At 41.8% G+C, this 25,832-nt stretch overlaps 2 protein-coding genes across 3 annotated transcripts in view; one reads left to right on the plus strand and one right to left on the minus strand.

Annotated features, from left to right (window-relative positions):
* Nucleotides 1-1,010: 1,010 nt before the first annotated feature.
* LGALS8 (galectin 8) lies at nucleotides 1,011-25,828 on the minus strand. 2 transcript variants are annotated; one of them, XM_056567431.1, is made up of 10 exons: nucleotides 25,703-25,828; nucleotides 20,667-20,717; nucleotides 18,444-18,532; nucleotides 14,547-14,757; nucleotides 10,599-10,715; nucleotides 8,299-8,355; nucleotides 8,169-8,192; nucleotides 6,468-6,556; nucleotides 5,717-5,882; nucleotides 1,011-2,237 (listed from the first exon to the last, which is right to left on the minus strand). In XM_056567431.1, exons 2-10 carry the CDS (start codon nucleotides 20,703-20,705, stop codon nucleotides 2,088-2,090), a joined length of 942 nt encoding a protein of 313 aa, XP_056423406.1. In that variant the 5' UTR covers nucleotides 20,706-20,717; nucleotides 25,703-25,828; the 3' UTR covers nucleotides 1,011-2,087. The 2 variants fall into 2 exon arrangements, with proteins under 2 accessions (XP_056423406.1, XP_056423405.1); XM_056567430.1 differs by lacking the exon at nucleotides 25,703-25,828 and adding an exon at nucleotides 25,620-25,701.
* CENPH (centromere protein H) overlaps nucleotides 22,953-25,832 on the plus strand; it is a 29,874-nt gene continuing 26,994 nt past the window's right edge. Inside the window, exon 1 of the mRNA XM_056567436.1 lies at nucleotides 22,953-23,175. The gene's annotated coding sequence lies outside the window, so the exon portion shown is untranslated. The remainder of the gene's footprint in view (nucleotides 23,176-25,832) is intronic.

Here is a 25,832-nt window from a genome sequence, read left to right on the forward strand (position 1 = left end):
TTGTTGGCTACATTTTGAAGGTCCCTGCCTGCTTGCATAAATTGGTTCCCGATTGAAAATTTATAAAAATTTTGTAATAAAAAATATAAATTTCGTTCCCTACTATTTTTTCTATCCCTACTGCATCATTTAATTTTATTTTTTTGATACCCAACAAAATAAAATAAAAATGCCCACAGGGAAACTGCCAAAGGGGCAAAAATGCTATTTCTACACAAAAGGCAAAAAGCCCAGAAAAAAACACACCAAACCGCAGGGAAAAACAGTGGCAGTTTTTGTGTTTTTTTTCCCTAGAAAAACGCAAGGACAAAACCTCAGTGGAATCCTAGCCTCATACAGGTTTTTTGCCATCCTCTGTATCAATTTAGTAGGTTAAACTTGATGGATTTTTGAAGCTTTGTTACTATGCAGCTCACAATTCTAAACACCAAATTCACTGTTTTCGGATAGAATACACACAAACGTGGAAAAAAGGATTAAGATTTTTTAATAGAAGTCATTTACAAATCTGTTCAACTTTCTGGAGCCAGTAGATATAAAAAAAAAATAATAATTCTTGGAATACCCCTTTAACTACTGACCTACACTCACGGTAGTTACAGAACCGGATCTCTTCGACATCATGCTACCTTTTCTGCTGCAGCTTTTACTTGGCTTCGACCAGAGCTCCACCATCGGTGACCTGGCCTGAGAAGGCAAGAAGCGCTAAAAAAATAAACATAAGTGTATATAGAACATACAACACACTCAATACAGTCAATACAATGTTAGTTCATTGAAAAGTCTCAGACAACCCTGTTAACACAAGGTAATCTATAAAAATTAATGTCATTTTTAAAGAAATTTTAGAACAATTATGTACAATAAAAGTATAGTTTTAAACCAGTTCTATGAAGTTCTCAGTAGTGATCGGTGTACAATTATATAAACAGTATATAATATAATTATAATTGCTATTTGTAAACAAAATAGTGACTATACAAATTCACAATTAACCTGTGTGTTTTACAGATTGCAATATAATGGGGGAGTAATGTCACTTTTCAATGCAAACTTGGGCATGGAACGTGACAGCACAGACAGGACTAATGTTGAAGATATCTGCTGTGGAGTCGATTTATATCATACAGCTGCAAGTATACAGCATGTTTATGGTATATGTATGTGAGGGAAGTTGCCTGAATGTAGTCGATAGCAGACAATGTTCAGGACATACAAGAGAAAAGGCTTGCAGTACTGCACCACAGTATATGTTGGCATCCCTTTTTTGCAGGAATGTTAAATTAAACAGTGCATTAACGCAGGCGGTGATCCTGGGCTTAGTTTAAAGAAGACACCCCCTTTAATTTGGGTTGTGCCTTAAAGGGGGCTGCACCGAGATCGCGAGGGTCCCAGCAGCGTGACCCCTGCGATCATACATTTTATCCCCAGTCCTTTAGATAGGGGATAAGATGTATAAAGCCAGGATACCCCTTTAATCTACTCAGTTTTCCATGATCCAAAAATTAGCACATCCACAGGAAAACATCATATTAAAATGAAGATGACATTAAAAACATAATTGTAACGAACAATAGAAATATATATTTTAATATAATAATCCCTTTTCTAAACCCGATAATACAGATTAAGGCATCATTTAGCTGGATGTACTGCATCCATGTTTAACTATCCATTTTCCAGATAGAAGACCAGATCCCTATAGTGCTGTGAATCTGATTCAACAAAAGTGCCAGGGATCTAGATGTTACAGCCTGAATGCACACAGCAGTACGTCCATCTAAATGAGAACACAGTGTACCCTTTAGGTGAGGGCAGCAGTCTTGTCTGTGTGTTAAATTCCATAATCAATATTCATAGTCAGCATTTCTCATTATTATTGTTTTTAAGGTAACACAGCAATTTAGTTTATACAGTTATTTTAGGATAGGGTTATGCTCATTGGAGAAAAAAGGAAGCCATTTTGATCAATGTAATGCCTCTGGATTATTCAGGTTCACAGTGTATCACAGGATCAGACTAAACGTTCCAATGAAAATCTCCTGTGAATATTATAAGTCCTCTGTTGCCAGATATCACATTCTTGACTACCAGGCCCTGACGTCACACAGCTCAATATCTCCATTAACTGATATCTCGCTGATCTTGGCCAAGTCTTTGAATCTGTGCTTATACTCCAAGAGATGCTGTCCATTAACTGCAACCTTATACTGGTGGGCTTCACAGTAGATGAGAATCTGCAAGAGAAAAAAAAAGAATACATGTGTCATTAAAGGGGTACTCCGCCCCTAGACATTGTATCCCCTATCCAAGGGGATGTCTGATTGAGGGGGTCTCGTGGCTGGAGACTCCCGCGATCGCGGCTGCGGCACTCCAGACATCTGGTGCACGGAGCAAACTTCGCTCCGTGCCGGAGGACTGGTGATGTGGGGCGGAGGCTCGTGATGTCACGTCCATGCCCCCTCAATGCAAGTCTATGGGAGGGGGCGTGGTTGTGACATCACGAGTCTCCGGAGATGCATCAGACGCTCTAAATGAGCGCCGGATGCAGCAGGGAGATCAGACATCTTATCCCCGATCCTTTGGATAGGGGATAAGATGTCTAGGGGCAGAGTATCCATTTAAATATTAACAAACCTGGACAGCAGTACTAAAGGTGCTCTATAGACAAGCCCATACAACACAAGGAAAGATGATATACCAAAAAGCGCACACCCACTATTTATGTATAGTGAAAAATATATTTTATCACAATTCCAACACAATGATATAGCAGAAAAAAAAAAAAAAAGGCCAAAAAGGCCTCAACAAACAGGGTCACCCCCCTATAGAGGGGGAAGACCACTCCCGGGGCACCTGCTAAATGACAGTCTGTCTATTGCACTCTTCCCAATAGCCCTAGTCAGAAAACCACAATACAGCATAGACAGCATGAATACAGCATTCATCAGATAAATAATCAACCTATGAACAATAAATGTAGATACAACCTGTATGCAATCAATAGGTGCTAACACTGAGAAAGCGGGGCTATGGACAACAGATGAGGAGTAACCTCGCAGGTGCCCCCCTGAACCCCTTTGGGCCTTTTGTGTGGGGCCTTTGGGTCTTTTGTTTTAAGATGTTTTTAAGTGTTGTTTTCTGCTATATCATTGTGTTGGAATTGTAATAAAATATATTTTTCACTACACATAAATAATGGGTGTCCGCTTTTTGGTATATCATCTTTCTTTGTATGTGGCACTATAGACAAGCCTATTCCACCTACTGATGAGCTACCAAAAAGAACTTAAAGTAACACTAAGGGCATGTTCACACGCTGCAGATCTGTTGCAGATCAGTTGCAGAAAATGATAAGTGTTTCTGCACCAAAACAGACACAAGTTCTTTCAAAATCAGTTGCAGATGTTTTCCACAAAATCAGCAGCAAATATGCAGAGTGTGAACATATCCTAAATCTACAAAATACTCTGGGACCCAACATTAAATTCATTCTCATTACAGGCATATCATCTCCCCCCAGGGAGAGCTAGGAGCAAAGAAATTATTACAATTTTTTTTTTTTACAGCTGCAAATCCAGTTAAGCAGTCATTCACATCTGCACCAGGCCTCATTAAGAGACTTCATTTTGGGTAAGAAAATGGAGCCAAATAGTCTGTTGCACAATGGACACCAATGGAACCCATTAACTTAAATTTAGTCTATTTCTTTAGTTCTGTTTCTATGAGCAGCATCTGACAGACAAAAAAAAAATAACTGTTTGCACCACCTAGTGTTGTTCCTCACAGCATGCAGCTATATCGCATATAGGCAATGTTCTGAAAATTCACCAGTTTTCATGCTGATACATTTACCTTTACTTCAAACTATGATGACAGAGAAGACATGTGTGCTTTTATTAAGTTAGGTTTTTAGTTTACATAGCATTGGCTCAAAAACTTTAAAAAACACTTCCCGGCTGCTCAGCAGTGCTAATAGGGACCACAGTGGTGATTAGCTGAGAGGACTGCGGGAGGGCCCTTAACTGCCTCCTCGCCGTCTAATCAGTAATCCAAAGCTACAGCCAGCCATGGCAGGCTGGAGCAAAGGAGCGCCGATAACATTGATTAATGCTATGCTTTGGCATAGCATTGAACAGTGTATGCAATCTGAAGATTGCATGTAATAGTCCCCTATGAGGACTATAAAATAGTGTAAAAAAAAGTTAATAAAAAGTGATTTAACAAAAATAAACATATGTGGTATCGCTGTGTGCGTACATGTCTGAACTAAAAAAAATAAAACGTTACTTTAACCGCACGGTCAATGGCGTATAAGTAAAAAAATAAAAAAAATACCAAAAGTCCAGAATTGAGTATTTTTGTCACTTTGTATACCCTAAAAATGTATTAAAAAAAACTATCAAAAAGTCCCATCAAAACAAAAATTATACAGATAAACAATACATTCATGGCGCAAAAAGTGATCCCTCACACATCTCTGTATAAGGAAAAATAAAAAAGTTATAGGGGTCAGAAGAGGACATTTTTAAATATGCTTATCTTCGTACAAAAAGTTATAATTTTTTTAAAGACGTAAAACAAAATAAAGTTATATAAGTTGGGTATCATTTTAATTGTATGGACCTACAGAATAAAGATATGGTGTAACTGCTTAAAATCGAAAGCTCCCAAAAGCTACAAAATTTTGCCCCATAAATATATTTTTTTTGTTTCGCCATAGATTTTGTAGTGAAATGATTGATGTAATTACAAAGAACAATTTGTGGTGCAAAAAACAAGCCCTCATATGGGTCTGTAGGTGGAAAACTCAAAGGGGAGGAGGAAAAAAACAAAAGTGCAAAAATGAAAAATGGTCTCCTCAAGGGTTTAAAACAGTTTTTCATTCTTTTTTGATAGTAAAGCAAAACAAAAATGTAGACAAATTTGTTAGGTTAAGAAAGGAAAATGTGAGAAAAACTTTTAATTTTGAGGAGGGGCAGTTAACAGGGTTAAAGGGTTTATCCAGCTTTGTAAAATTGGTGGCAATAAACACTAGATGGGCAGGACTCCACTTGCTCGAGCGCTGCAGCTTCTTAAAAATAAAAAAAATTCATATCACCTGGCTCCAGAAAGTTAAACAGATTTGTAAATTACTTCTTTTAAACAATCTTAATCCTACCAGTACGTATCAGCTGCTGAAGTTGAGTTGTTCTTTTCTGTCTGACAACAGTGCTCTCTGCTGACACCTCTGTCTGTCTCAGGAACTGTCCAGAGCAGGAGAGGTTTGCTATGGGGATTTGCGGCTACTGTGGACTGGTCCCGAGACAGACAGAGGTGTCAGCAGAGAGCATTGTGGTCAGACAGAAAACAACAAATCAACTACAGCAGCTAATACGTACTGCTAGGATTAAGATTTTTTTTTTTATAGAAGTAATTAACCAATCTGTTTAACTTTCTGGAGCCAGTTGATATGAAAATAAAAAAAATAGTTTTTCCCCAGAATACCCCTTTTAATGTTTACAGCATATACATCCACAGCTGTATCCCCCACCAATCTAATATTGATGGCCTATCCTAGGGATGGGCTACCAATTTTACAAAGCTGTATAACTCCTTTGGTGTAGAGTTTTATAGTGATCTCAGCAGGTTTACTTATCTTTCCATATCAGAAAGGCATTTCATTGCACTTATAATAAATGTATTTATCTACATTGGAAAAGAAACATAAACCAACCTCAAAATACATATCTGGAAAGAATGGAAATTCGTGCAGTTGCCGTTCTTCCTCTCCCCAACTATCGTGCAAGTATGTGTTCCTCACAAACACCCTCTCCTTCATGCGTGGATTTAAGTGCAAAGCAATGTCTTTGGAGCCATTAGGCTTAAGATCAATGGCAAACCTGTTAATATTCAAACAAAAGGAACATGATAAGTAACAAAAAAAATTCAATAGATTGGAAACAGAATGCTACAGAATGACATTTATTCCCACTCACAATACTATACTACTATAGAAGGCCTGTCTGTAGGCATCTGTTGGAGGGCTGCAGAAAGGAAGAAGTTACAAACGCCTGGAAACAATGATGGATAGTCTAGCTTTTTATGTCACGGCAAATACATTAATCACAGATAAGACACAAAATTCTGCATTGACAATCGGAGGCCGCTGCACCAGGGTTTTAGAGCGGAATTTCTCTGCTCAGAAATTCTGTAGTGTGAATGTAGCCTTGACATTTGTAAACATTTGTTTGTTTGTTGTTTTGCAATTGAGCCAGCATAGGGCTTTTTTTGTTTTTTTTTTATAAAAAGGCCAATGACTGGTTGCAGAACTACAATATGACTGCAGCATGTGATGGGGTATAAATACACCCTTAGCACTTCAGCAGATGCTCATAATGCAGTACTGTAATATAATAAGGCTCCACTGCAGGGTTTTACATTCACGAACAAAAACATAACAATAGGCAGATCATTTATTACATTACCTTTTAGCATTTTTGTTTATTTCACCCTTCACAACCACAGTTCTTCCTGGAGTCAGAGCAATAGGAAGGTTTCCGGTGTAAGGAACTTCCTGAAAAAAAAAAAATCATCATAAAATACTGGAAAAACACTTATCTTGATATGCCAACCACTTTACTATGCACTAGGCTATACAGAACTAAAGTTCCTTTTTTCAATGGCAACTGTAATAAAATAAATTAAAAGAAAAAAAAAAAAACATTCAGTAGGCGATTTGCTAGTTACATACTGATTGTTTATTTTTACTTTTTTGTTAAAGAATTAAAAAATATGTTTGCTATTCTTGCTGTAATATGGATTATAAAAATAAAAAAACCAAAAGAAATATGCACATGTGAACTATACAAAAAAATTATTTTTTTTTATTCAACTCATTTTTATTACTAATGTAGATCCTATGGTACCTGTTGCATATTGAAAAAAAATGCCATTGACAGTAGTGCTGGGCGGTATACCGGTATGAACCGGATACCGTTTTTTTTTTTCTCCCACGGTATGGATTTTTGCCCATACCGCTTTACCGGTTGGGACCCTCCCCCCTCCCCCACCCTCCGGATGAATTGTAGAGCCCAGTGCGGTGCTCTCACTTGTCCCAGTGTGCTTCTCTGGCCCGATTCCGAGAGCGGAATCGGGCCACAGAAGCTAATCCATTTACTGTGTCCCCCCGCTGCGCCTGTCAGCCAGTGTCCCCACCGCTAGCAGGATCCATGTGCCCACTAACGAGGTCACAAGAATGCCTCCCGCGAGCGCTACCATCACCGCTAGCGGGGTCCCTGTGCCCACTAGCGGTGTCACAAGAATGCAGAGCGCGGCTCTGTTCCACGTCCCTGTCAGCTCTCAGGGTACGGGAACAGATTTAAAAGCCTTGCGCTCGGCTAACATAGTACTGCGCAGGCACAGCACTGCGCAAATAGCGTAGGGCTAACGTAGGCAGCACTAGGAGCCTAGTGTTAGCCCTACGCTATTTGCGTAGTACTGTGCATGCGCTGTACTACATTAGCTGCGTGCGAGGCTTTTAAATCTGTTCCCGTACCCTGAGAGCTGACAGGGAGGGGGAACAGAGCTGCGCTCGGCATTCTTGTGATACCGCTAGTGGGCACAGGGACCCCCCTAGCGGTGAAGGTAGCGATCGCGCTCGCGGGGGGCACATTTGACACCACTAGCGGGCACAGGGACCCCGCTCGCGGGGTGGGGGGTTGGCGGGGGGACAGGCGGTAATACCGCGATAATAAAAAAAAATACTGTGATATTAATTTTAGGCCATACCACCCAGCACTAATTGACAGAGTATTTTTTTTAAATCCCTGCTCCTGAACATAGCTTAGGGAAGTAAGTACAGGAGCAGGAACTCCTGACAACGGCTCTTGTACACCAAGTGGCTAAAGTGTGGCTGTCAACCCTAACTAGCAAATACTAACAGAGTTGAGGCATACAGTATGCAGAAGCAGGGACTTCCGCCTTCCGACAAGAGTCCCTGCTCCTGTACAAATCCAATTGGCCATCAAATCCTAATCAAATCCAATGGCCAATTCAAGCGAATCCTGTAATTGCCACTGTTACTTACAAACAAACAAACAAAAAATAAATAAATAAATAGGCAACCAATATACTGTAACCAATGTCCATTTGTTTGCAAAGTGTAAACTACAGTAAAAAATACTCACAAAAATCAAGCTCTCCTGTGATACCTGGTAGTAAGTATAAAGGGAGAAAAATATATTTTTATCAGCTGAATAATTTGCAGCATTATTTATTTAAAAATAACATTTATTTAAAAAAAATCTATATATATACCTGAGTGGAATTTATTGAACTAGGTGCAAGAGATGCTGGTTGTGAACCACCCTGTGTCTTCAGAAAGAAAGAAAATAAAGCATTAGACAGTAAGGAATTCTGACAATAACATTTTTTTTAGACATGAATGCCAATATAACACACAAATGTAAATTGTATGCAAGTTTTACTAATAAAACAAATAAACGTAATTTATTCATAATGTTACCGCCAGTGGTTCCTATTGTTAGGAGCTGTACTTTTCACTATGAACAGCACCTACCAATCGTATCAATAATAATTTTATGGCAGCACATCAAGGATAAACCATAGTTTTATTATTGATCCCTTTATGCGTTCACACTGGGTGAATGTTTATGAACTAGGCAATATATGGCCTGACAGCTGAGCAGAATAGTGTCCTGATATTGTTCTCCTACGCTGCCTGCAATGCTGCAAACAGCAGAAAACAACTTGGTTTGTTCACTGTAGGATATTGATTGATATGTGATCCCAGGGCATGCAGCAGCTCCCTGGGGACTGGATACCAGTAGCATATGGCACGCGCTATTTAACCCCTTAAGGACCACGTGTTTTTCCCTTTTTTGCACTTTCGTTTTTCCCTCCTCACCTTTTAAAAGTCATAACCCTTTCAATTTTGCACCTAAAAATCCATATGATGGTTTATTTTTTGGGCCACTAATTCTACTTTGCAGTGGCATCAGTCATTTTACCCAAAAATCTACGGCGAAACGGAAAAAAAATATCATTATGCAACGAAATTTAAGAAAAAACGCAATTTTCTAACTTTTGGGGGCTTCCGTTTCTACGCAGTAAATTTTTCGGTAAAAATGACACCTTATCTTTATTCTGTGGAAAAAATCATAAATACATGCAGGAAAATGTATATGTTTAAAATTGTCATTTTCTGACCACTATAACTTTTTATTTTACCATGTGGGGGGGTATGAGGGCTCATTTATTGCGCCCTGATCTGACGTTTTTAGCGGTACCATTTTTGTATTGATTGGACTTTTTGATCACTTTTTATTCATTTTTTCATGATATAAAAAGTGACCAAAAATATGTTATTTTGGTGTTTGGAATTTTTTTGAGCATACGCCATTGACCGTGTGGTTTAATGATCTATTTTTATAGTTCGGACATTTACGCACGCAGCGATGCCACATATGTTTATATTTATTTACATGTTTTTTTTTTTTTTTTTTAAATAAGAAAAGGGGGGTGATTTGGACTTTTATTAAGGAAAGGGTTAAATGACATTAACTTTTTTTTTTTCACACTTTTTTTTTGCAGTGTTATAGCTCCCATAGAGGGCTATAACACTGCACACACTGATCTCTTACACTGATCACTGCAAAGCCATAGCTTTGCATTGATCAGTGTTATCAGCGGTCGATTAGTCAAGCCTGCATCTCCGGCTTGGAGCAATCAATCGCCGAAGGGACGCGCCGGAGGAAGGTAAGAGGACCTCTGCTCGCGTCCCAGCTGATCGGGACACCGCATTTTCACTGTGGTGGTTCTGATCAGCCCCATTGAGCATCCGGGAAGCTTTTACTTTCGTTTTAGACACGGCGTTCAAAGTTGAACGCCGCCTCTAAAACGAAAGTAAAGCTAAAGGGTTAATAGTGTGTGGCACAGAGATCGCTGCCACGGGCTACCCCACGTTATATCGCGGGAGCCGGCCAAGGATGTAAATATACGTCCTTGGTCGTTGAGGATTAAAGTCATTTTTCTGCTGTTTGGATGGTGGCAAAGAAAAAAGAACAGCATAAGAACAATGGGGGAGATTTTACGAAACCTTTGCAGAGGAAAAGTTGCCCATGGCAACCAATCAGATCGCTTCTTTCATTTTCAAAGAGACCTGTGAAAAATCAAAGAAGCAATCTAATTGGTTGCTATGGGCAACTTTTCATCTGCACAGGTTTCAATAAATCTCCCCCAATGTTCTAGTTATCTGTCTGGTCCTGCCGATGTGTGGGATACTAGGGATTTGACAGGCTCCTTCTACATTCAGGACACTATGCTTTAACTAAGAGCTAGTGTAACAGCACAGTGGATCAGTGGTTAGCATTGTTGCCTTGATGTGCTGGGTCCTAAGAGCTAGTGTAACACACCACATTTTCATGTAAAGGTTTTTAAATTGATTAAAGATAATAATTCCAATTTAATTACATTTTAAAAACGTGATGGACCTGTTTTATGTAAAATTTACTGTATCTGCTAGATTTTGCACCAGGGCCTGCTGCATTATTGAACTAATTCTGTGCAATCTGGCTTACAGACAACTATGGACTTACTGTGTGAGCAAATCCAATTGTGTGAATTTCCACCATTCCAGATATACTGAGTGTATCAACTCTTTCCAGGTTGATCCTATGTTTGTAAGTCAATAAGTGCTTCCCATTTGAAGATACCTTGATTGAATAAAAATAGACAATTAAAATTGTCACAAAAAGCAGTGAATATACAGTAAAAGTTAAGGTTATTTACATATTTCCCAATGACGTCAAAGAGGCTTTACAGATTTTAATAACAGGGTTCGACAGCCATGAACAAATATTAGAAACAATTTATGTGATTTACTGTCATCACGGACATACACCGTGGCGAACAAGTTGCAAAAAAGCTGTTTCTCGATTGGCTCTGTTGGGGGACACAGACCGTGGGTATATGCTGCTGCCACTAGGAGGCTTGACATTAGGCAACAAGAAAAGTTGGTTCTTCCCAGCAGGATATACCCCACCTACAGGCACCTGAGCTAATCAGTTTTAGCTTAGTGTCAGTAGGAGGCAGACACAGGTCTGGAGTTCTCCAGACCTGGTAGCTTATTTTTCAGATTAGAGACGTATAGTTAGAATTTTGTCTCCCTTTTATTTCTCTCTTTTTTGGTGGGGTCTCAGGAACATAGCGTTCACTGTTTCCCCATTGGTGAAGAAGGAGCACAGGCATCGAGTTATGCACGGTCAACCACTTCTCGCCACCGGTCAGCACCTGGGGTTGTATCTCTGGGTCCGGGTCTCCCCTACCTTCCCTGCTCGTCTCGCTGTTTCAGCCTGGCATGATGCAGGTGTTCACTAGCTGACTGAAGATTTCATTAGGTAAGTTTTCTAAGGACAAGGTGAGTATTTATCTCCCTTTCTTTTCAGGTTTCTAGCCCTTCTCAAGATTCCAAACCTCTGTAGCCCCCCTATTTGGAGCCCACTCCTTTTTATTCACTCTGGGGACAGTCTCCTGCTCAGCCATTCTGAACATTTTGGACAGAAATGGTGGTGCAGGACATTTCAATATGTGTTTTTACATTATGAAGGGCATTTTCAAAGCCCTGCTCGGCGCCTGCTTTGTGCCCATGCGCTTGACATATTTTCAAATATGCAATGCGACCGGATTGCCGGAGCTTCTGTTTTGTGGGCCACGCTGTTCGCGCACAGCCGACATCTCTCCTTTCTCCCGGCCGCACTAGTACACAAGGTATTTAGTTTTTTTTTTTTTTTTTAAATGATGACCGTGGCCCATTCTCCTCACAGAGTTTAGCGCCGCCCACTCCCCGCTGGCGGGGATTCTGGCCCTACAGCGCTACAGCGTGCGTATTGGGGGCTTTGGTTGCGCGCCAAAGGGGTCATTTGATCCAATGAGGGTCCTGCCCCCTCCTTCTCATTGGGCTAGCCCTCCCCCCTCCCCTCTGGTGAGGACCGATGTTCCCTCACACAGCCTGCTTCTTCTCTTCCTGAGGGCCATAGACACTGGGTTAGACTGCTCCATTTTTACTTTTGCAAGCACTATGTCCGAGCCCAGAACTGACATTTATTCTAGCAAAAAGAAAAATAGCCAGCACAACAACCTAATACACGGGTGCACACTACTGTGGCAGATACAGAGTATACAAAAAAGAAGATTGCAGCAGCACACATTGGTCAACAAATTGAGGCTCTTAGTGCACTTTTTTGATCAAAAACGTGTCCCCCATCCACCACGGGGAGGTGGCCTCATTTAGGATGGGACCCTAACACACATTCTGAGCCTAACACTCAGAAACCAACTCACCTCTGCTGGGCATATAGCCTCTGACTGGGTGACATGCTGGATATATATACAATTTAAAACACCACCTGTGAGAAAGGGGGAGGGGTGCACAGCTAAAGAGGGTGCCATTCCCCCTGTGTAGTAAATACAAGCAAAAAGAAAAATAGCCAGCACAACAACCTAATACACGGGTGCACACTGCTGTGGCAGATACAGAGTATACAAAAAAGAAGATTGCAGCAGCACACATTGGTCAAAAAATTTAGGCTCTTAGCGCACTTTTTTGATCAAAAACGTGTCCCCCATCCACCACGGGGAGGTGGCCTCATTTAGGATGGGACCCTATCCTAAAATGAGGCCATCCTAAATGAGGCCACCTCCCCGTGGTGGAGGGGGGACACATTTTTGATCAAAAAAAGTGCGCTAAGAGCCTCAATTTTTTGACCAATGTGTGCTGCTGCAATCTTCTTTTTTGTACACCCATTTATTCTGGTGTTCCTGGTTTGGTTACTTGTCCAAGGGTGTTTTCAGTTAATTTTTATTCAGTGGATTAGCTCAGTTGCCTGAGTTATATAATTAAAAATAGATAAATATAATTAAAAATAGATAAATATGCTAATTTGCTGCAGAAAAACATTATTTTCCTAATGAGACATTTCAGCTTGCTATTTGCTTGTGACTAAGATGAAGACCCTGGAACGAGGCCAAAAGAAGCAAGATAAGAAGTCAAAAGACAAATTATTTGAAGAAATATAGAAGGACAGAGAAATCCGGATTTTCCGGTAGAAGAGTGAGAGGGCAACATAAGTGAACTATGGTCAAGAGAGAAATGAATGCTTAAATCTGCTAATATATACAGACACAATACTCAAATAACCAATCGAAATAGAACATGATGATTTTGACGTGATAACTAACCTCCCTTTTTGTCAAATGTAAAAACCAATGTACTTCCGTGTAATAAAAAGAACTCTCAGAACTCTTTGGGACAGCTCCTGAGCTTCCTGCTGAGAAAGTTTTATACCAACTTTTTGTCTGGTGTATATTTCTTGTGTCGACACTCATGCACATTTTAAGGCTTCATCAGCAGCCAACCTTGACACTGGGAGGGGCCGACTTTTGTCAAGCCTCCTAGTGGCAGCAGCATATACCCACGGTCTGTGTCCCCCAATGGATCCTCCGAGAAAGAGATTTTATGGTAAGCATAAAAAAATATACTTATCTCTATTCCACACAGACCCTGGTGTAGAAAAAGGGTTGTAACTAGCCAGTGTAAAATCTAATGGCAGTGATGTGTACTGTGAAATATTTATTGAGAGAAGCAAATGCAGTTATAAATGTGACAACGTGGATCAATAAATCAACCAGACGAGTATAAAACAAAACTGCCAGCAGAAGATAACAGTGTTACTGACCTGTTAAATCCCCTGCCATTCCAGCACTTATGTTCCAGTAGCAGCCATATGCCATACATGCCAAAAAAAGACTAGTGGACTAAGGATTTAACAGGTAATGTTTTTGATGTTCTTACATTTTCTGCTGGAAGTTTTTTTTTTAACTTTACTTCTTTAATTTTTAATTAAGAAATTTAAGTGCAACCTTGAACTGTAAACACTGAAACTGTCTTAGAGAGCATAAAGTTTAAAATTTACTGCCTCTTTCTTCGCTTAGCTGACTCCCCTCCCTCTCCTCCTTAAAGCAACTCTGCCTGTAGGCTTATGCTACTCTATCTAAGTATAGCATAAACTAGTCTTCAAGATATTGGTTACAGCAATTTAGTACTTAGTAAACGGCATTTCTTATGATATTCAGGTTTATATGCTAGACTCAAGCGCAGAACAATGCTGCTCCCTTTGCCCACCTGCCAATGATGTACAGCTTTCCATCTATACTGTGTAGAGACAGAAATCCATTATTCAGCCAAGGAAGCGGCAGCTCATGAATATCCAGGACATCTCGGCATGCGAACATAATCAAGCAGGCCAGGGCATTTCACTCTATGTCCTAGCTACAAACCAGGATATTATAAGAAATCAGGGTCTCTAGCACTAGTCTTCTATGAAAGCTAAAAACTGGTGACATATTCTTTTTAACTGTTCACTTATGAACAAAATCAGTAGGAAGGGGGAAAACAGAGAAGAGAACTGCTGTTGAGAGACACACAGATGCCATAGGCTCTAGTTAGTGATTTTATGTCTGGCATGTGAAGATAACTAAAAACTCACCTGGAATTTATTAGGTAAAACAAGAAATATGATTTCAAATGGCTTGCCCTTTTTAAAAGGGAACTCGTATGTTTTTTCTTCCCAACCCCATGTTTCATTTTGTAGAGTGTTGCAGATTATGACTCCTGAACCTTTAAATCGTGGATTGAAATGAAAGGCCACATCTGAACGGGGTTTCTGACTGCTCCCACACTGGAAGTCTATCTGAAACCTAGAGAGGAAACATTTCAAGCCAAATATGAATACAATTTGTCAGCCTAGAAGAAAAGAGTTTGGCAATTTCTGTAAATGGATGCATGAAAAGATGTAAGTTACGCATCATAATAATTAGGGTCTCTATGATTTATCTATGCTGCCCTCAGATATGGAATCTTAAACTTGGTGACAGATTCCCTTTAACCCCTTAAGGACCACGGGTTTTTCCGTTTTTTGCACTTTCGTTTTTTCCTCCTCACCTTTTAAAAATCATAACTCTTTCAATTTTGCACCTAAAAATCCATATGATGGCTTATTTTTTGCGCCAACAATTCTACTTTGCATTGACATCAGTCATTTTACCCAAAAATCTACGTCGAAACGGAAAAAAAAAAATCATTGTGCAATGAAATTGAAGACAAAACGCCATTTTGTAAATTTTGGGGACTTCCGTTTCTACGCACTACATTTTTCGGTAAAAATGACACCTTATCTTTATTCTGTAGGTCCATACGATTAAAATGATACCCTACTTATATAGGTTTGATTTTGTAGTACTTACCGTATATACTCGAGTATAAGCCGACCCGAGTATAAGCCGAGACCCCTAATTTCAACCCAAAATCCCAGGAAAAGTTATTGACTCGAGTATAAGCCTAGGGTGGGAAATACCTCATCCCCCCCTGTCATCATCCAGACCCGTCATTAACATCCTCATCATCATCCCCTTGTCATCATCCCACACATCCCCCCTTCATCATCCCCTTGTCATCATCCCACACATCCCCCCTTGTCATCATCCCACACATCCCCCCTTCATCATCCCCTTATCATCCCACACATCCCCCCCTTCATCATCCCCTTATCATCCCCTTATCATCCCGCACATCCCCCCTTCATCATCCCCTTGTAATCATCCCACACCCCCCCTTCATCATCCCCACCCCCCTTCATCATCCCCACACCCCCCCTTCATCATCCTCTTCTCATCATTCGCCCTCAGTGGTCTTCAACCTGCGGACCTCCAGAGGTTTCAAAACTACAACTCCCAGCAAGCCCGGGCAGCCATCGGCTGTCCGGGCTTGCTGGGAGTTGTAGTTTTGAAACCTCCGGAGGTCCGCAGGTTGAAGACCACTGCGGCCTTCAACATCATCCAGCCCCCTCTCACCCCCCTTTAGTTCTGAGTACTCACCTCCGCTCGGCGCTGGTCCGGTCCTGCAGGGCTGTCCGGAGAGGAGGTGGTCCGGGCTGCTATCTTCACCGGGGGCGCCTCTTCTCCGCGCTTCCGGCCCGGAATAGAGGCGTTGCCTTGACAATGACGCAGAAGTACGTTGGCAATGAACGCACCTCTGCGTCGTTGTCACGGCAACGTGACTATTCTGAGGCCGGGCCCGAAGCGTGGAGAAGAGGCGCCCCCGGTGAAGATAGCAGCCCGGAACCACTATCCCACCGGACCACCTCCTCACCGGACAGTCCTGCAGGACCGGACCAGCGCCGAGCGGAGGTGAGTACTCAGAACTAAAGGGGGTGAGAGGGGGCTGGATGATGTTGAAGGCCGCAGTGGTCTTCAACCTGCGGACCTCCGAAGGTTTCAAAACTACAACTCCCAGCAAGCCCGGACAGCCGATGGCTGCCCGGGCTTGCTGGGAGATGTAGTTTTGAAACCTCTGGAAGTCCGCAGGTTGAAGACCACTGCGGGTGGGGGAGTTCACTCGAATATAAGCCGAGGGGGGTGTTTTCAGCACGAAAAATCGTGCTGAAAAACTCGGCTTATACTCGAGTATATACGGTATGTAAAAAATCATAACTACATGCAGGAAAATTTATACGTTTAAAATTGTCATCTTCTGACCCCTATAACTTTTTTATTTTACTGCATATGGGGCGGTATGAGGGCTAATTTTTTGCGCCGTGATCTGAAGTTTTTAGAGGTACCATTTTTGTATTGATCTGACTTTTTGATCGCTTTTTATTCATTTTTTCATGATATAAAAAGCGACCAAAAATACGTTATTTTGGATTTTGGAATTTTTTTGCGCGTACGCCATTGACCGTGCGGTTTAATTTATTATATATTTTTATAGTTCGGACATTTACGCATGCGGCGACACCACATATGTTTATATTTATTTTTATTTACATGGTGTTTTTTTTTTTTATGGGAAAAGGGGGATGATTTGAACTTTTATTAAGGAAAGGGTTAAATCACACTTATTAACTTTTTTTTTTACACTTTTTTTTTGCAGTGTTAGAGCTCCCATAGGGACCTATAACACTGCACACACTGATTGCCAGCACTGTTCACTGCAAAGCCATAGCTTTGCAATGATCAGCATTATCGACTGTCGTTTGCTCAAGCCTGCATCTCAGGCTTGGAGCAATCAATCGCCGAGGGGACACGCCGGAGGCAGGTAAGAGGACCTCCGCTCGTGTCCCAGCTGATCGGGACACCGCATTTTCGCTGTGGTAGTCCCGATCAGCCCCGCTGAGCAGCCGGGCAGCTTTCACTTTTGTTTTAGACGCGGCGTTCAAATTTGAACGCCGCGTCTAAGGGTTAATAGCGCGCGCCACCGCAATCACCACCGCGCGCTATTAGCCCCGGGTCCCGGCATCAGATACATGCCGGGACCGACCCGATATGACGCGGGGTCACCGCGTGACCCCGCGTTATATTGCGGGAGCCGGCCAAGGAAGTAAATATACGTCATTGGTCGTTAAGGGGTTAACTGATCACTCACAAAAAGAATCTGTGGAGCAGAGAGAAGATGGATTTGCAACTTCACTTAGAGATCATGTTACAGCTGCCCATAAAAGTCTACAGAAATAGGGAGGGGAAAAGTAAGGAGGTTACTGCTTAAACACACAAAAATGCTGCAGGTTCTAGTATGTGTTTTACTGTCTGACTTGTGAACATACCCTCAGCTGTACAGATTCTATTAGTGAATCCAGAGGGATTGAACTGTTAGGGAATGTGTCACTAGGTTAATGCTGCCCTATCCAAGGACATCAGATGGAGAAAAAAAAAAAAAAAAAAAGAGTCTTCCCAACATTTTATGGCAAAACTTCAACATCTAGACTTGCAGCTTGCAGACTGAATGGAAAAATGATTGTGTGTCTGTCTGTTTTTTTCCAGCCCATCCTAAGCAAGTAATGTTACACATTTATTTTGAGAGAATTACTAATGACCATCAGAAGAATTTCCATTTGAAATGTTCACAATATCCACACTGAATATTTATAGTTTAGAAGAAAAGCAGCACATCCAAAAAAATGCAAGGGTGCTACAAGCTATACAACCCCGGTCACAGGTATCCAGTGGTAAACAAGGATAAATCACTGCAGCACTCCATAGTTATAAAATGTCGTGAGCAACCTAATTCCATCAGGTATAAGGCACAACGTTTCAGCTGTCCATGCAGCCTTTGTCATGCATCATACTCAACAAAGGCTGTATGGGCAGCTGAAACGTTGCACCTTACATCTGATGAAATAAAGCTACTCACTTCATCTTAAAACTATGGAGTGCTGCAGTGATTTCTCCTTGCCCAAGCTAATTATTTATATACATTTTTTATTTTATGACAAGTTAAATAATAACACCAGTAACCATGGAGTAAGCATCTTATAAAATGAAATAAAAGGAAGGCATGTATTTATTTAACAATTTCTTAATAAAAAGATTAAAATGATGTCTACAAATACCTGTCTGCATTATGAACTACAGAACCATGAATCACCACCATGCTTCCTGGTTCCAGACTTGGAAAGATAGTGCCAACATACGGGATGAACTGTAAAAGTAAAAGTGTGTAGTTACTGGCATTTGACTCCACAGGCATTTAAACGGGCACTGTCAGATATAAAAACATTTCAACAGATGTTGTACATCTTGGCAAAACATTAACCTTTCTAATATACTTCATAAGAAAATAGTATTTCCCTTTTATAGAAATCATGGTTTTGTCTAAGCTGAAGCACTGGTATGGACAAAGTCTAGTAAGTGAGGGTGGGCTTGCACTCCTCTGTGCTCTCTCCTCTCTTATAGCACTCCGATAGGACAGGAGACAGCACAGAGGAGTCCTATCAGATAGGATGGAGTACAGAGGAGTACTATAAGACAGGAGAGAGAGCACAGAGGAGTCCTATCAAACAGGAGAGAGCACAGAGGAGTCCGATCAGACGGGAGAGAGCACAGAGGAGTCCTATCAGACGGGAGAGAGCACAGAGGAGTCCTATCAAACAGGAGAGAGCACAGAGGAGTCCGATCAGACGGGAGAGAGCACAGAGGAGTCCTATCAGACGGGAGAGAGCACAGGGGAGTACTATCAGACAGGAGAGAGCACAGAGGAGTACTATCAGACAGGAGAGAGCACAGAGGAGTCCTATCAGACAGGAGAGAGCACATATGAATTCTATCAGATGGGAGAGAGCACAGAGGAGTGCTATCAGACAGGAGAGAGCACAGAGGAGTACTATCAGACATGAGAGAGCACAGAGGAGTGCTATCAGACAGGAGAGAGCACAGAGGAGTACTATCAGACAGGAGAGAGCACAGAGGAGTGCTATCAGATCGGAGAGTACAATCAGAGGAGAGCTAGCTCACACATTATCATAGCCATTCTAAGCTATGATTTCTATAAAAAGTAAATACATTTTTCATATGAAGTATATTAGAAAGGTTAATGTTTTGCCAAGATGGACAATATAAAATATTATACTGGTCTGTAACTATGTTGGGATTTTCTATATTCATTCTTTAATAAAAAATAAAAAAAACTTCAGTCAAACATTTTTCCTGTGTAACATGTCTAGAAAATGGTCTTACAAGGAATATGCCATAGATGTCTGTTGTGGAAAAGGCCCTATAAGGGTGTTTTAAAGTATGTAACATTGGGCAGCAGTCAGTAAGAGTCTGATCAAGGGCACCAAAGAGCCAGCAATATTCAACCAAGTGCAACAGACACTTACTGTGCTGCTCCTATCTATGTTGTGTACGGAACACAAGAATGAATAATGCTACAGTACCAGACACTGCCACACAAACATGGACAGTGCTGTGTTGGTTAATGCAGTGAAGGCATTATGGCACTTGCTCTGCTCAGTTGGGTTGCCAGGGGATTTACATCACAAACCAATGGCCTGTCCTAAGATGAGGACTGAAGGATGTGCCTACTGGAGATGGGGTGAAACAGAGTCGTACACACAGATCATACAGACTTATTTTTTATTTTTTTTTGATGGCACATCTATGGATGGGGGATAGGCCACAAGCTTTACAACCAGAACATCACTTTTAAGTACTGTGTATCTCCTGTAGTAGAAACTGATTATAGAAGCTTTTCAGTTTTCCCCTATTTATAGGTTAAAGGATAACTAGTGGATTGGTTTTGGGCTTGGACCCTGATGATTCCCAGAACGCCATAATATTAGAGCCTCTAATAAGGGAAGTGGGCCACCGCTCCATTTATCTGTTTGGGAGAGGTCCCAAACCCGTTCCTCAATGCCCACCTACAGTCCCTAATTTTTCCCAGTTTACCCTTTCCAGTGGAGTAACAGAAAAAAACATTAACAGAATGTTGGTGGGCTTTAGGACTGCTCTATGGGGATTCCGAATATAGCACTCAGCAATATTCTGAAAGTTCATATAGAATGAATGGAGCTGTGGCCTTGCATGCTACGTTCAATGGGGGACATAATGTTATGGCATTCTGGGGATCCTCAGAGTCCGAGAGGTCTGACCCCAACTAATCCGCAAGTTATCCCATAGGAATAGGGGATAATGTGATGACATGAGAATACCCCTTTAATTTTAAGAAGGGATTGTTCCGGTGAGAGAACCCATTTAACTATGCAGGGATGGCTATTTGTCAACATAAAAAACTAAACTTTATTATTTTTTTTATTGGTATCAAAAACAGTCATTACCGGATCCAATATGGTATGATAAGGTCCATCACCAGACATGTCTCCTATTAACTATAAAAAGAAAAAAAACATAAATGTGGATCATTATAAAAATTTTGCTTATTTTAACTATCTGTAATAAATGTATCCCATCATTAGGGGCATCTTCTTAGAAAACCCACAGGAAAGAGAACAAAGTCAGGCAGGATTCCTTGGTTTGGCTGGATTCAAATGAACATTGGCGCTGTGACTGATCCTCTACTGAATGGCACCATATGTATTTACAGATTCATGGGGTTTATCATGTAATACCAGGTCTTTTGTTTTTATTGGTGAAAATTCCTGGTTGCTTACAAGACCTAATTCCCACTTAGGAAGGACATTTATCAAGTGCAATTGTGCCCTCTATTTAAAGGGAACCTATCATCAGTTTTAAGCTACCCACCATAGGCAGCATGAAACAGGTGCAGGAGCGCAATCCCCACATTCTGTGATCCACTCAGAAATGTTTGGGCATTTCAGAAGACCACTGTTTAAAAATGCTGCCAGGACACAGGCACCTAGTCATTGGGGCAGTCCCTGCGGCTGCTCTCTGCCCCATTGGCACTGAGTGACGCATCTCTCGTTATACACTACTAAGGCTCCTTTCACACTATGAGCATTCATCCGTTATTATTAAAAGTCTGTTTTCTGTGTAAAAATGGATGTATAATAACGGATGAAATAACGGGTGCTAACGTCTGAATAAATATTCATCCGTTAAGACCCATTATAACATCCCTCATGTATGGCCGTTTTAACACCTCTGCCTACAGTCTCCAACAGCCGGGACTACTACTCCCCCCATCATGGAACAGACTTGTTTCCATGATGGGAGTAGTAATTCCCTGCCTGCAGGAGTCTGCAGACAGCTGTGGAGGCTACATTAGTGTTTGTACTACTACCCCCATCATGGAACAGACTCATGATGGGGGTTGTAGTACAGAGGCTGAGGGATTGATTGCACCGAGTCTCACTTCTGAGACCCGATGCGATTAGAAGTTATTAAACAGGGGAGCGGGCGGCATGCTGCGCTCCCCTGCGATGTACGATGTATTTACATTCATTTTAAAATTCCCCGCCGGGAGCCCTGAATGGCCAGTACTGAGGAGCCATTCAGGGCTCCTGGCGGGGTTTTCATTTGGGGGGTATATATCTTGCCCCCCGCAGCGCCTTTATATATGTTCCCCTCCGCAGCGCAGTTATATATGTTACCACCCCATAATTCCCCGGCAGCGCTATGAATGAAAACTATTCTACAGCAGCACATCTGGCCGGCGCGATGTGCTGCTGAAAGAATACTTGTCATTCATAGAGCTGCAGCGGCATCTGTATATAGATGCCCTGCAGGGGTCAGACATATATCCATATGTCTGGCCCCCACAGCGCTTCTATAATCAAATGCCTTGGCAGTGCTATGAATGAAAAGTATTCTACAGCAGCACATGTGGCTTGCCGGACTTATGATAGCGCTGTAGGGGGGGGAACATATATATATGCGCTGCCAGGGGCTTATGATAGCGTTGCGAGGGGAATATATATAACTGCGCTGCAGAGGAAAACATATATAAAGGCGCTGCAGGGGGAACATATATAAATGTGCTGCGGGGGGGGGGGGCAAGATATATAGAAGCGCTGTGGGAGCCAGATATATACCCCCCAGCAATTCTATATATCATTCTCCACCCCGCCGCCGGGAGCCCTAAATGGCTCCTCAGTACCGGCCATTCAGGTCTCCCGGCGGGACTTTAAAAATGAAAGTAAATACATTGTACATCGCAGGGGAGCACAGCATGCTGCCCGCTCCCCTGTTTAATAACTTCTAATCGCATCAGGTCTCAGAAGTGAGACCCGGTGCGATCAATCTCTCAGCCTCTGTACTACAACCCCCTCATGGAGCAGAGTCTGTTCCATGATGGGGGTAGTAGTACAAACACTAATGTAGCCACCCCAGCCACCGGCGGACTCCCGCCACTTGGGAATTACTACTCCCATTATGGAAATAAATCTGTTCCATGATGGGAGTAGTAGTCCCTCAGCACTGCAGGAGTCTGCTGATGTCACCTCTTCTGAGCATGCTCAGAAGTTATAATGGATATTATAAACCAGGTGCAAATGGATGACATAAATGCTCATCCGCCTGCCATAGACTTCAATGTTAAAAATAATGGCCGTTAATTTACCCGTTTCTTGTGACGGAAGAAAAATGTGTGCATGTTCCGTTTATTCTTCCATCACAACAAACGGCCGTTATTCATGAAGGACTATAACGGGTCATAACGGATAATCAAAAAAATCCCATAGACTTGAATGGGATTTTGTAACGGACGTTTAACATCCGTTATTAAGGCTTTTCTAACTGATGTTTATAACGGATCTTTTAACGGAACAACTTTATAGTGTGAAAGGGGCCTAAGGAGGAACGCATCACTCAGGGTTGGCAGGACAGAGAGCAGCCAAGGGGACCGCTCCCCTTTAACTACCTAGCTAGGTTCTAGTGACATTTTTTAAACTATGATCTCTTTGAAACTTTTATGGTGCCTGTGGTTTGAGCAGCTTAAAACTGCTTGACAGATCAGTGACGTCAGCGTTGCATGGGCTGTCAATCACGCCAGAGTATCTGTTAATTAGGGGTGTGAATCGGCAAGAATTTGGCGATGCGATACGAATCGCGATACACGTATGACGATACAATATATCCCGATCCTGGTTTATGGGACGATATATCGCAATATATCCCGATTCTGTCTCAGAAACAATGTCTTTTACACTTTTATTTAAAAAAAAATGTATACACTTTATTAGACTTTTAGGAGGAATCATTAGATTCCGCAGACAGATGAATAGAGTTCTATTGAACTCCACTGATCTGCGATCCATTGATAGAGCCTGGTCAAGCCAGAATCTATCAATGACAGAGCTACGGGACAGCAGGAAGCAGAGGTAAGCCCTCTGGCTACCTACACGGTGGATTGCCAGCCCGTGATCGCGCTGCGGGGGGGGGTTTGGGGGGGCGATTACTATACTGTGCAGGACATTTACAAACTTCATTTTCAAAACTTTAGCAGACGCTAAAGGAGGAGATCAGGACCTGGTAAGAAACCCTATTTTACCCTATATAACGTGTTGCCAACAGTTATATAGGATAAAATCTGGTGATGAGGAATTGATCAATTATAATGTGTGTGGTGGTAATGTGTATGTGCATCAAATGTATTAACCCCTTAAGGATATGGCCCATTTTAGCCTTGAGGACACATCTAATTTTCATTTTTGCTATTTACATTTTTTCCTCCTTAACTTTTTGATCACTTTTTATTTCATTTTTTTCTGGGAAGTGATCGGCAATTTAGAATTTTTTTTAGGTATGCGCCGTTCAAATTAGGGGTATTATTAACATTTTGTTTGCACTGCCATGGAAATTCCCCTTACAACTTCTGACCTACCCTAAGGCTAAGTTTCCACTTGGTTTTTTTTCTGGCAGTTTTTGGAAAACTGCCACTGCAGTTTTTGAGCCAAAGTCAGAAGTGGATTCATAAGGGAGGAGAAGTGTAAGTCCTTTCATTATATGTCCTATTCCTTTTGAATACACTTCTGGCTTTGGCTCAAAAACTGTAGTGGCAGTATTCCAAAAACTGCCTGAAAAAAAACCAGTGGATACTTAGCCTAAGGCTGTTTCGACTTGGTTTTTTTTCTGACAGTTTTTGGAAAACCGCCACTGCAGTTTCTGAGCCAAAGCCAGAAGTGGATTCAGAAGGAATAGGACATATAATGAAAGGACTTACACTTCTCCTCCCTTAGGGTACGTTCAGACGTGCTGAAGGATCTCCTATATGCTGCCTTTATATGTGTCTGCTCGGTGCGGCAATACGCCGCTACGAGCAGATACACTGCGATGTGCTAGTCACCGAGCGCATGCGCAGTATACTCGCACATCGCGGCAGCTCTCAGCCTAGCTCATTTAGCAGGGGAAGCAGCCGGGATGTGTGCGAGTACACCGCGCATGCGTGGCGAATCATACATCGCAGTGTGTCTGCTCAGAGCGGCGTATAGCAACTCAGAGCAGGCACATTTAAGGGCACCATACAGAGGTCCTTCAGCGGCGGATCTGCAGCGTAAAATACGCTGTAAATTCACACGTGTGAACGTACCCTCAGGCTAAGTTTCCACTTTTATTTTTCTGGCAGTTTTTGGAAAACTGCCACTGCAGTTTTTGAGCCAAAGTCAGAAGTGGATCCATAAGGGAGGAGAAGTGTAAGTCCTTCCTTTATATGTCCTATTCCTTTTGAGTACACTTCTGGCTTTGGCTCAAAAACTGCCAGAAAAAAGTGGAAACTTACCCAAAAGGAAATCTGTGAGCTGTATTTGCTGGTAAGAGCTGCCTTCTCGCTCACCACTCGGCCCCTCATTGATTAATGTTCAGAGCCCTGTATGTGTCCGCCAAGGAGGGGTTGGGAGGTAAGGGTGAGTGAGGAGGAGTGGCTGGGCTATGGCACTAGAATAGCTTAGCCCCATCTCCTTGACACTAGAAATAAAAAGGTGATTAAAGGGAACTGTCAGCAATTTAGTTTCCCCCTAACCACCAGTCATTGGCATGGTCCCTGGAGTCCTCTCCCCTGTCCATTAGTTTCAGCAATTCTTGGGGGTCAGAGCCCCAGACCACCTTATAACACAACTTCTGACACATAACAATGACTTGTCAAAAGTGGTTTTGCATTTTGTTTTTAACGCGATAGCCAAACTTTATAGGGGTCTCCACGCCAGAAAAGGTTTCTATAGGATACATCATAACTTATAAACAGCGAGAGTCCTAATGCCATGACCTACACCAAATAAAAGAGAAGAAATGGCTTCAAACTCCCCCATTGCATAATCATAGTGATTATCACAGCATTAGTGGTGAATAATATTACAATATAATACAACCATTCCCACCTTATATATTAGCTTCATACACTTATCTATGACCCTGACCTCATACATAGACAAGCACACACATCACGTGACACAATACCGACCCCCTCAGTCTTCACGTTGCGGTGCTGTGCCGTACCACCTCGCAGTTTCCGTGTACAGCAGCAGAGTGGGAGGATCGTGCTCCGCCCATTACTGAATCCCTGCCCAACATCTGATGCACTATTTTGTCTG

Source organism: Hyla sarda, chromosome 3, assembly GCF_029499605.1.
Source record: "Hyla sarda isolate aHylSar1 chromosome 3, aHylSar1.hap1, whole genome shotgun sequence".
NCBI classification, from domain to species: domain Eukaryota; kingdom Metazoa; phylum Chordata; class Amphibia; order Anura; family Hylidae; genus Hyla; species Hyla sarda.